Source organism: Erinaceus europaeus, chromosome 3 (genome assembly GCF_950295315.1).
Source record: "Erinaceus europaeus chromosome 3, mEriEur2.1, whole genome shotgun sequence".
NCBI lineage: Eukaryota > Metazoa > Chordata > Mammalia > Eulipotyphla > Erinaceidae > Erinaceus > Erinaceus europaeus.
The window spans coordinates 185,491,762-185,503,980 of NC_080164.1; the positions used below are offsets into that span (position 1 = coordinate 185,491,762).

At 43.2% G+C, this 12,219-nt stretch overlaps 2 protein-coding genes across 6 annotated transcripts in view; one reads left to right on the plus strand and one right to left on the minus strand.

The window, feature by feature from the left end:
* PIGG (phosphatidylinositol glycan anchor biosynthesis class G) overlaps nucleotides 1-12,219 on the plus strand; it is a 264,955-nt gene that overhangs the window by 143,694 nt on the left and 109,042 nt on the right. The gene's annotated exons all lie outside the window — the stretch shown is intronic.
* The window catches only part of NAALAD2 (N-acetylated alpha-linked acidic dipeptidase 2), a 42,064-nt gene that overhangs the window by 5,562 nt on the left and 24,283 nt on the right, over nucleotides 1-12,219 (minus strand). The window contains exons 13-16 of the mRNA XM_007538545.2: nucleotides 10,897-10,964; nucleotides 6,510-6,601; nucleotides 2,967-3,057; nucleotides 1,771-2,035 (exon numbers count right to left, since the gene is read on the minus strand). Coding sequence (XP_007538607.2) covers nucleotides 1,771-2,035; nucleotides 2,967-3,057; nucleotides 6,510-6,601; nucleotides 10,897-10,964 — 516 coding nt within the window. The remainder of the gene's footprint in view (nucleotides 1-1,770; nucleotides 2,036-2,966; nucleotides 3,058-6,509; nucleotides 6,602-10,896; nucleotides 10,965-12,219) is intronic.

The window sequence follows — 12,219 nt, forward strand, 5'->3', positions numbered from 1 at the left end:
AAAGATAGACACCTGCAGACCTGCTTCACTACTTGTGAAGAGACACCCCCCCCCCCGCAGGGATCTTTAAGCCGGTCCTTGAGCTTTGCACCATGTGCACTTAACCCGCTGCACTACCGCCAGACCCCCCCACATCCTGTTCTTAACCTCCCCACCACAGCATCTGGGAAACATACCCTGTTCTTACCCCTCCCCCCACCACAGCATCTGGGAAACATACCCACCACCACTTATAAGAAAGCTGAAACACAAAGTAACTTCCCCAAGGCCACCCAGGAACTGAATATTAAAGTTAGGGTTGGACCCAGAGCTCAGCCCTCTGGTATCACACCCGTTAGCTGTACCATACTCTGTAAGAGACGCCTGGGTCGTAAAAACAATAAAAAAGACAACAGATGAGAGCAATGTGGAACTCTATCTCATGATCTCACAATCTGATAAACCACTACTGATCACAAATTTAGTAAATGGGTTTTTTAAAAAAGCCACCAGGTCCAGAAGTGGAAAGTACATAGCAGGTGTAAAATACCCTTTGCACAACGGAGAAACTAGAAGACATGCACAGGACGGGGATAGCTCCGGGGCAGAGCACATGCTATCACGCCTGAGGGTCTGAGTCCTGGCACTACACAGGAGCACCAGCAGTAGCATAGAGGGACGCTGCATATGGTGGACAGTGCTGAGTTGTCTCTCCTCTTTCTTCCTCTTTCCTTTTCCCAGAGAAACAAGAAATGAAAACTGAATTTGGGGAGCCATCCCAGGTATCACATGTGCATAAGGTTTTGGGCTTATGCCCCAGTGCTCCATTGATAATTAGGAATTGTAGTATTGTCGCATTTTTTATAATATTGTTCTTACAACATTAAAATATTTAAGGCAATAATATACATAAAATAATTACCATCCCAAAGTCTGTCACATTAACTTCAACAAAATTAATTCATCCTACAATTATTAGATTATTTTCTCTAGTAGGCACTGAAGATTTTTTTTATACAACTGAGAATAAATTAAGCAGATAAATTCTAATATGGAGTAGTATGCATTGATATCATTAGAGATGACATTTTGGGGACTAGGTGGTAGCACACCGGGTTAAGTGCACATGGCATGAAATTCCAGGACTGGCCAAAGGATCCCAGTTTGAACCCAAGCTCCCCACCTGCAGGTCACTTCACAAGAGGTGAAGCAGATCTACAGGTGTCTACCTTTCCCTCTATCTTCCCCCTCCTTTTTTAGTTTCTCTATGTCCTATCCAACAGCAACAGCAGCAATAATGATAACAACAACAAATGGAAAGGACGGCCACCAGGAGCAGTGATAGTGCAGGCACTGAGCCCCAGCGATAACCCTGGAGGCAAAAAAATGGGGGGTGGGATTAAACCTGGGGCCTCTGGGGCCTCTGGGGCCTCAGGTATGTGTCTGCTGTGCTGCTGTCACTGTTGCTGTTTCCCCTGCGATCTCTCTGACCCACTAGAAAATGATGTCTTAACAGTTCTAATTTAAAGATTATGGAGGCCAGGTGGTGGTGCACCTGGTTGAGCACACACACTACAATCCACAAGGACCCAGGCTCATAGCCTCTGCTCCCTACCCGCAAGGGGAAAGCTTTGCGAGGGGTGAAGCAGTGCAGTAGGTATCTTTCTCTCTCCCTTGCTCTCTATCCTTACCCTCTCAATTTCTGGCTGTTTATATCCAATAAATAAAGATAAAAATAATTTTAGAAAAAATTTTAAAAGGTTATGAAATATCAGCTCACACATCTCTTACCAAATGATACTCCGTGGTTTCTCAATTGTTGGCTGTGTTTCTTGGCTGAATTGTAGATGCTTGTTGCATAGTTTTTCAAAGCTTTTGCATAGTCTTGAATATTGAAAGGAATGATTTTTGAGTCTGCAAGTTCATAAACCAGTGCTCCTCGTAATTGGGCCACAGAAAGCTGCTTTTTAAATGTGGGATCATAAAAATTCTCTACCAATTCAAATGTCTCATGAATTGTATGATATAGTGGGTAGCTGCTGTACTTATCCGTTCTCTAAGAAAAGGGGGAAGGGGAGATAAGAATTAAATACTCAATTTATGATATTCTATGTACTCTTAAATAAGACTAAGTAAAAAACATACATGGCACACTGGGTTATATCCCACTGAAGCAATAAAGGTGAAAATGTAACCCAGACACTAATGCCAAGTGTTCACTGATTTAAAACTCTACCAGTATTTGTCTTACAATTCATGTAATCTGTATCAAGGGGCCGGGTGGTGGCACACCTGGTTGAGCACATATGTCGCATGTCTGAGCCCCTGGTCCCCACCTGTAAGGGGAAAGCTTTGCGAGTGGTGAAGCAACGTGGCAGGTGTCTCTCCCTTCTCTACCCCACCCTTTGCTCTTGATTTCTGGCTGTCTCTATCCAAGAAATAAAAATATAATAATAATAATAATAATAATAATAATCTATATCAAAATACCGCTTGAGAATCCTCACTGTATTTCTGAGAAGTAAAAAATTGTTAGTTGGGACAGTTTAAAATTATAAGTTGATTCAGAATGGAAGATTCTGGACAGCTAAGCATCTCTGCAGCTGAAAGAAATTGTGTGTCAACACCTTTTCTGTGTTCCCAGAGCCTGTGACCGAATGACACTGGACCCTGATTTCACAATAAATGGATACCATTATGAAGTTATAAGTTTTGACTTTTTTTTTTACTTCTTAGTCTTCTAAGTTGTCCTACTTTCAGTTTTAAACTGTTACTACTTTGCAGTTAAGCTATTATTCTTATCACTAAGAAGGAATCAGTCTCCAAAAAATGCAAAAAAAAAAAAAAAAAAAAAGAGGAATCATTCTCAGCAGCCCCCATAATTCTCATATTCTAATCTGTATTGTCTTAGGACATAGAAAGCATGTAGTGGGTGTAGTATGGAACTGTAATAGACTGTAATCGACTGTAATAGACAGTCTGCTTACCCTGTTCTTAGTGTACCGGGCTCTGCCAGAAGCAATTCCAAGTCTCAGAAAATAAGCTTCAAAATCACTTCCAGATCCCAGCTTGTTGATTCTAAATGTAGAATACAAGTAAACACAGAGAAATCACTTCCTACAGAATATGAAGTCAAATAAGTCGGAAAATGAATCCTATCCCTCAAAGAGCAAGAAAGTGCATGGTGTGTTTCTTTTATTATTAGAAAAAGGGTTTCCACCTCTAAGATACTTTTCTATACCTGCTACAAATTGGTACATAAAACCTGTATGTCTGCACTGGCCCCGAACAGAGTTGAGGGATGCCCTGCAAGTGTGCTCCCATCTTCTCAGTCTGACACTTGCTGGTCCCTCCCTATCTGTCACACCTTGGCGGGAGGCACACTGCTACAGCCCTGTATGGAGAGTCCTTAAACAGAAATGGAATTACCACTCCTAGGCATGTATGCAAAAGATATACATAATACGGAGGGGGAAACAGCATAATCGTTATGCAAAGAGACTCTTGCCTGAGGCTCTAAAGTTCCGGGTTCAGTCCCCTGCACCACCATAAGCCAGAGCTGAGCAGTGCTCTGGCGGGGGGGGGGGGGGGGGGGGGGAAGGGGGATATACAACTTGAAGAGACATATGCACCCCTATGTTCATAGCTGCCTTATTAACAACAGACAAAGTGAAAGCAACCTACATGTCCATTGACAGATGATTGGGTAAAGAAGATAGTATTCCATGGAATACTAGTATTCCATGGAATACTAGTCATCCATCAAATAGGATGATACTGTTTCCTTTGGGACCAAATGGATGGAACTGAGGGTTTAGAGAAATAAGTATAAATAAAGCTTAGAGAAATAAGTGAAGAGATGAAGTAAAACTACCAGATGGTTTCACTCATAGGTGGAATCTAGATATCTGATACACATAAACTCACAAAAGGAAAAAGGAAGAAAGGAAAAACAGAAGCAAGCAGACTGCCTCTAAGACTGTGACAACTGTGGCGGTTATTGTTGGGGGTGGGGACACAGAACTCTGGTGGGGTGGGGACACAGAACTCTGGTGGGGGTGGGGACACAGAACTCTGGTGGGGGTGGGGACACAGAACTCTGGTGGGGATGGGGACACAGAACTCTGGTGGGGATGGGGACACAGAACTCTGGTGGGGATGGGGACACAGAACTCTGGTGGGGGTGGGGACACAGAACTCTGGTGGGGATGGGGACACAGAACTCTGGTGGGGATGGGGACACAGAACTCTGGTGGGGATGGGGACACAGAACTCTGGTGGGGGTGGGGACACAGAACTCTGGTGGGGATGGGGACACAGAACTCTGGTGGGGGTGGGGACACAGAACTCTGGTGGGGATGGGGACACAGAACTCTGGTGGGGGTGGGGACACAGAACTCTGGTGGGGGTGGGGACACAGAACTCTGGTGGGGATGGGGACACAGAACTCTGGTGGGGGTGGGGACACAGAACTCTGGTGGGGATGGGGACACAGAACTCTGGTGGGGGTGGGGACACAGAACTCTGGTGGGGATGGGGACACAGAACTCTGGTGGGGGTGGGGACACAGAACTCTGGTGGGGATGGGGACACAGAACTCTATGCCCTGTCATCTTACAATCTTATAAAACACTATTAGTCACTATTTTTAAGTTAATTAATATATATATATATATATATATATATATATATATATATATATAGGGTTTCTGCCTATCTCTGTGATCATTTAGAATCTAAATGTGTCTTGCTGTTTTCAAAAATAAATCTAATCACATTGTATTTCATTACACATAAATAATAATCTACGTACACATATATTGATACAGATATATATATATATATCATTATAGAAAAATTCATAATGGGGACTGGGTGGTGGCACACCTGGTTGAGCTCGCACTACAGTGAGCAAGGACCAGGTTCAAGCTCCCAGCCCCACCTGCAGGGGGAGTCGCTTCACAAGTGGTGAAGCAGTGCTGCAGGTGCCTTTCTGTCTTTCTCCTTCTCTATCACCTCCTTCCCTCTTGATTTCTGGCCGTCTCTATCCAACAAATACATATATAATATAGAGGGTCCTAACCCTCTCCTAAAAAATTCATAATGTAATGTGAAGTCAGTAAAGCAGAATACAACTTTATACTTATTTATTGTGAGAGAGAAGGAAAAGCAGCAGAGAGAAGCAGAGCCCTGCTCAGCTCTGGCCTAAAGTGGTGCTAGGGACTGAATCTTCAGCCTCTGGGGCCCCGGGCCTGCATGTTGGAGTTCTAGTCAATAAGTTAGTTCCTCAGCCCAGAATATAACACTTTATGTGACTTTAGAGCAAAACTATGCTTTCTAAATGTGACATACTTCTATTGACAGTACCGGTTTTCAGTACTGTAACATCTTAGGGCTGTAATTTCACACCTACATGGATGTATAAGACTCACCACACCTGCCAAAGTTCCAGTGCTATTACACCAGAGACCCCTTTACCTATCCCCTCATTCCTGCCCCATGTCCTCCAATAACCACCATAGTTTGCACAGAGGTTGAGTAAATTTATTTATTATTTTGCATATAACTGTATTTTTGATACTATACTCTGAATGGTTATAAAATCTCTATGCAAGTATTTTTTTAAAATAAATATATATATATATATATATATATATATATATATATATATATATATATATATATATATTTCCTCCCACCCCTGAGCTCTGAATTCTGATGGCTCTGGGGATTGATCCTGGGACCTCAGGCATGAAAGTTGTTGGCATAACCATTATGCTATCTCCCCAGCCCTCTATGTCTAAATTTTATAATGGAAACAACAGGCAGAGCATAGATAGCATAATGGTTATGCAAAGAGACTCTCATGCCTGAGGCTCCAAAGCCCCAGGTTCAATCCCCCCCCATCATAAGCCAGAGTTGAACAGTGCTCTAGTTAAAAGAAAAAAGTTAACCTCTTTTTTTTAACTTTATTTTTTACAATATTTAATTCACATGTTGATTTTAGAAATAGTATTGCAGCAAGGAACAAATAAATACAAAATAAATATAAATTCAGCAAAGCTTCTACTGTATAAATGAAAAGAATACATAGGGAGTTGGGCGGTAGTGCAGCGGGTTAAGCGCACATGGTGCGAAGTGCAAGGACTGGCATAAGGATCCCGATTCAAGCCCCTAGCTCCCCACCTTCAGGGGGTCGCTTCACAGGCATCTATCTTTCTCTCCCCCTCTCTGTCTTCCCCTCCTCTCTCCATTTCTCTGTCCTATCCAACAGTGACATCAAAAATAAATAATAATAGTAACTACAACAATAAGACAAGGGCAACAAAAGGGAATAAATAAATATTCTTTAAAAAGAAATTTGCAAAACTGTATCTATCTCTATTAAGGGTAAATTGCTTGTTGTTTGTTTCTTTGTTTGTTTTTGACTGATCAGCAAACCAAGGGCTACTCAAAGATGATGTCTGACGCAGAGAATTAAGAGGACACTCATGATACACCATGTAGCAGAAGATATGCATATAATTTACCTGGGAAAATGTTCATCTTCAGGTGAAGGGTCCTTCTCCAACCAGCTCTCATAGAGAGATCTGCTCTCAAAGTCATCATCAGGGCTGGAGATCTGAAAGCAAATTTTGAGAAACAGCAGCTGAAGCAACTCAAGCAATGTCAGCAGGAAGTCACCTGAATGATGATGTCAACTTCTGCTTCTCTCTGAATGTGCACTATGTAGCGTTCATTCGTGTGTGGGGAAAACCCTACAAGCATCTGCAGGAAAATGCACTTTTAGGGCCAGGCAGTGTCACACCCAGTAGGGCACACACACTGCCATGCACAAGGACTCAGGTTCAAGCCACCAGTCCCCACATGCAGGGAGAAGGTCCACAAGTGGTAGAGTAACACTGCGGGTGTCCCTTTCCTTTCCTTTCCTTTTCTCTTTTCTTTTAACCAGAGCACTGCTCAGCTCTGGATAATGATGGTACAGGGGATTGAACCTGGGACCCTGAAGCCTCAGTCATGAGAGTCTCCTTGCATAACCATTATGCTATGTACCCTCACCCCAGGTGTCTCTATCTCCCCCTTCCTCAGTTTCTGTCTCTAACCAATATATAAATAAAATAAAATTTTAATCACTTTGCTATAATAGTTATCCTAGTATTCCTAGAGAAAATGCAGCCTAGATTCTCATTCATGATGCCTGTCTTTTTTTTTAATATTATTGGATAGAGACAGAGAAATTGTAAGAGGAGGGGAGACAGAAGACAGAGAGACACCTGCAGCCCTGCTTCACCACTTGTGAAGCTTTCTCCCTGCAAGTGAAGACCAGGGCTTGAACCCGGTCCTTGTGCAGTGTAATGTGTGCACTTAACCAGGTGTACCACTGTCTGACCCCATGATGCCAGTCTTTGTACCTCCTACTCAAACAGCAGCTGTTGGCTAAGGAACAGAGCATTCTCAACAGAACTTGTGTGTGTGTGTGTGTGTGTATGTGAGTGTGTGTGTGTGAGTGTGTGTGAATGTGTGTGAGTGTGTGTATGTGAGTGTGTGTGTGTGTGTGTGTATGTGAGTGTGTGTGTGCGAGTGTGTGTGAATGTGTGTGAGTGTGTGTATGTGAGTGTGTGTGTGTGAGTGTGTGTATGTGAGTGTGTGTGTGTGAGTGTGTGTGAATGTGTGTGAGTGTGTGTATGTGTGTGTGTGTATGTGAGTGTGTGTGTGCGAGTGTGTGTGAATGTGTGTGAGTGTGTGTATGTGAGTGTGTGTGTGTGAGTGTGTGTGAATGTGTGTGAGTGTGTATGTGTGTGTGTGTATGTGAGTGTGTGTGTGCGAGTGTGTGTGAATGTGTGTGAGTGTGTGTATGTGAGTGTGTGTGTGTGAGTGTGTGTATGTGAGTGTGTGTGTGTGAGTGTGTGTGTATGTGAGTGTGTGTGTGTGTGTATGTGAGTGTGTGTGTGTGAGTGTGTGTGAATGTGTGTGAGTGTGTGTATGTGAGTGTGTGTGTGTGAGTGTGTGTATGTGAGTGTGTGTGTGTGAGTGTGTGTGAATGTGTGTGAGTGTGTGTATGTGTGTGTGTGTATGTGAGTGTGTGTGTGCGAGTGTGTGTGAATGTGTGTGTGTGTGTATGTGAGTGTGTGTGTGCGAGTTTGTGTGAATGTGTGTGAGTGTGTGTATGTGAGTGTGTGTGTGCGAGTTTGTGTGAATGTGTGTGAGTGTGTGTATGTGAGTGTGTGTGTGTGTGTGTGTGTGTGTGTGTGTGTGTGTGTGTGTATTAAAGTAGAGAAGAGTGAAAGAGACCACAGCTCCAAAACTTCCTTCATTGTGGTGGTGAAGTAAAAATATAAAAAATCAGTTGCAAATATTTGTACCAGATTTTTAGGACATCTATAAATTCCAGGCTTAATCCCCCTCTATTTTCTGGTGTTTGTGCGGTCCTGAGAGCTTTTGAGCCTTTTACTACCTCTGCCCATCTCATGGTCCCCACATGCCCAACTGTGAATCATTAGCCAACTTTCTTTGTGGACTGTTTTACTATAAAAAAGAAATTCTGGGGCAAGGGAGATAGCATATCTGCAAAGAGACTCTCATGCCTGAGGCTTCAAAGTCCCAGGTTCAGTCTCCTACACTACAAGCCAGAGCTGAGCAATGCTCTGGTAAAAAATAAATAAATAAATAAAATTTTAAAAAGTGGGAGTGGGGTAGAGGTATATAGCATAATGGTTATGCAAACAGACTCTCACACCTGAGGCTCCATAGTCCCAGGTTCAATCCCCCAACCACCATAACCAGAGCTGAGCAGTGCTATGGTTAAAAAAAAGGAGGAGGAGGAGGAGGAGGAGGAGGAGAAGAAGAAGAAAGAGAAGAAACTCTGCTGAAATTCAGGGCCTAGAACTCGTAACATGAACAAATTCTGCATCCGTGCCAATAATCTGTTTTTCTGAACCTCAGGTGTCATGGCCCCATTTATAGGGGAGGGGGGCATGCCTGAACCTAGTTTGCACACACACAAAGCAGCACATTATCCTAGTAAACTACTTTTCAGAGCTTTATTTATTTATTTATTTTTTTACCAGAGCATAACTCAGCTCGGGCTAATGTGGGGAACTGAATGGGGCTTTGAAGCCACAGGCATTTAAGTCGTTTTGCATAAGCATTATCCTATTCCAGTCCCCTGGTTGTTTGTTTGTTTATTTGTTCGTTTTGTTTTGCCTCCAGGGTTATCGCTGGGGCTTGGTGCCACCGCTCCTGGAGGCCATTTTCCCCATTTCGTTGCCCTTGTTGCTGTGGTTGTTATAATTGTTATTGTTGTCATAGCTGTTGTTGTTATTGTTGTTGGATAGGACAGAGAGAAATGGAGAGGGGAAGACAGAGGGGGAGAGAAAGACAGACACCTGCAGCAACCACCTGCAGGTGGGTAGCCGGGGACTCGAACCAGGATCCTTACCTCAGCCCTTGCGCTTTGCACCATGTGTGCTTAACCTACTGTACTACTGCCCAGCTCCCCAGTCCCCTATAAGGGCTTGTGAACTGGGAAACAACTGTGATTTTAGGAGCAAGATAGTGTCACACCTGATAGACTGTACACCAAGACCTTGATTAGTCCCGGGGCCTACATGCAGGGGGGGAGCTTCACAAACAGTGCTGGTGTTCTGCTCATTCCCATCCAGCTAGGATATGCTCTCTGTTCTGTTCCAGTACGTTTGCAGTGGCTGGCATCCTGCTGCCACCCCTACATCCAGCTTGAATTCCCAGCAAAATCCTCTTCAGCTCCTGGAATTGCAAAGGCTCAGGCCAGCCTGACTGAACTATCTCCCTTTGGCCAGGACACCACAGATGAGGTTTTCCTGCCTCAGCTGCAAGCAAGGCCCCAACTCTAGTACACCACTGCACCTATTCATTCTCATTCTCTCCCCCCCTCAATATTTTTATGTATTTATATTGGATAGAGACAGAGAGAAATTGAGAGAGAAGGGGAAGGCAGAGAGGGAAAGAGACAGAGACACCTGCAGGTGGGGACTAGAGGCTTGAACCTGGGTCCTTGCATACTGTAATGTGAGTGCTTAGCCAGGTGTACCACCCCCTGGCCCCCATCCATTCTCTCTGGCTTATGGTGGGGGGGGATTGAACCTGGGGCACTCAGGCATGAGAACCTGTTTGCATAACCTTTATTCTATCTAGCCTCTGCTCTCCAACCATTTAAGTTCAGCCCTAACCCAGACCTAAAGTCACCATTTGGTTTAAACTGCCAGCCAAAACACTAAGTGCTGATAAAAATTAATCATTCATAGGAAAGTGAACAATGTGTGGTCCTGGAGGTGGTGCAGTGGATAGAGTATTGGACTCTCAAGCATGAGGTCCTGAGTTTGATCCCCAGCAGCACATGTGCCAGAGTGATGTCCGGTTCTTTCTCTCTTCCTATCTTTCTCATAAATAAATAAATAAAATAAATAAATAAATAAATAAATAAATAAAATACTTTTTAAAAAGAAAGAGAAGTGAACAATAAATGCTAGTTTAATGAAAACTAGGAAAGGTCATCTTTGTATTTGCAGTTAGATGTTCATTTGTTATATCCAAAGCCTCTGACAGATGAAATTTTACACTGTACATCACAACAATCTACACAACTATTAATAAGACAGACAGATAGTACTATCTTCACACTCAAACCACAAATAGATTTATTACAGATTTTGTTCTGGTGCAGTGGATAAAGGGTTGGACTCCCAAGCATGAGGTCCTGAGTTCAATTCCAAGCACTGCATGAATGCCCTGCTTCTCTCATTAGTAAATTAATCTTTTAAATATATTGTTATCTATATGAATAAACTAGTCTGTTACTACTTTAATGTAAGTACCACTAGTAAAGAAAATGAGTACTAATCACTTATCAGAAAACATTCATATTATCTGTTACTGTACCTCTTTTGTAAGCTGATATACCAGTTGGTACAGAAGGGGTGTACAGTCAACTCTGAGAGTATAATTGCCTGAAAATAAGATGAAATTCCAATGTGTAATTCTAACTTTAAAAAAATTACATGTTGTAAATAGAAGTTACAGAGGAGCTAGCATAGCCTTCAGACTGAGGGCATCATGTAGGGAAGGCGAGACAGGGTGTGGAGAGTCTCTGTTGGGCACAGGGACAGTTCTGCTGCAGGGCAGAGGCCCCATGCCGGGCAGACAGCACCTCCACGGGGCCTAGGCAGTGCAGAAGCAAAAAGCAGCACTCATTTCTGCTCACCTCCATCAGTGGCTGCATCAAGAAGCTGGAGATGTCAGTGAGCAGTAAGTGTTGACTAGGCAAGACCAGGTATATGGGGGGAGGGGGTGGCCAAGACAAGCTTTTCTAGAAGTGACTGTGATGCAGTGAAAGCCTAGAGACATATCACCTGTCAGGGTCACAAAGGAGTCCATTTTGGGCTTATTTCATGTGCATCCTAACAATATGGAGGCTTTTCTGTATGAAATCTTTTCAAATTTTTCTTCTGACATATTTTGGCCAACTTCTTTTACTATCTCCACATTAAGAATGTGCTAACATCTAACAAAAGATTAATATCCAAGATTATAAATAATTCACAGAATTAAACAACTCCATCAAAAAATGGAGAGAACTGCTGAGCACATATCTCAGCAGAGAGGATGGAGAGGCAGGCGGCAGGGTATAGGAAAGTGCTCAAAATCACTGGGGCTGAGGAGACACAAAGCAAGGCAGAACTGAGGTAACAGCTCACACCTGGGAGGATGACCTGCATCAAACAGGAAGCAAATTCTGGTGAGGAAATGGAGGAACGCAGCCATTTCAGTGTATTATGTAATGTCAGTAGGACTATAAACTGGCCCAGTCCCCACAGAAAACAGCATTTAAGTTTATCATGGTTTAATATATATCTGCTCTGGATCTATCATCCAGCAATTCCTCTACTGGGTATCTCTCTGAGAAACATAAATAAACAGTAGCCCAAAAATATATTTGCCACCTAGGTTCACTACAGCGCTGTTATGCTAAGCAAGACTGAGAAGCAACACAAAAGCCCCAAAGCAGATGAGTGGATGTGGATGTCACTACTCAGCTGTAAGAAAAAACAAAGCGGCCATTTGCCACCACACGGTTGGAACTGGAAGGGAGTTAGGCCCCATTAAATAACTCAGGAGAAGGACAAATACTGGTGGCATTGGAGACACAAAGTAAGGGGACAGACTGCAGGATGACAAGCAAACTGTTGTCTGCAAGTCGGGCTT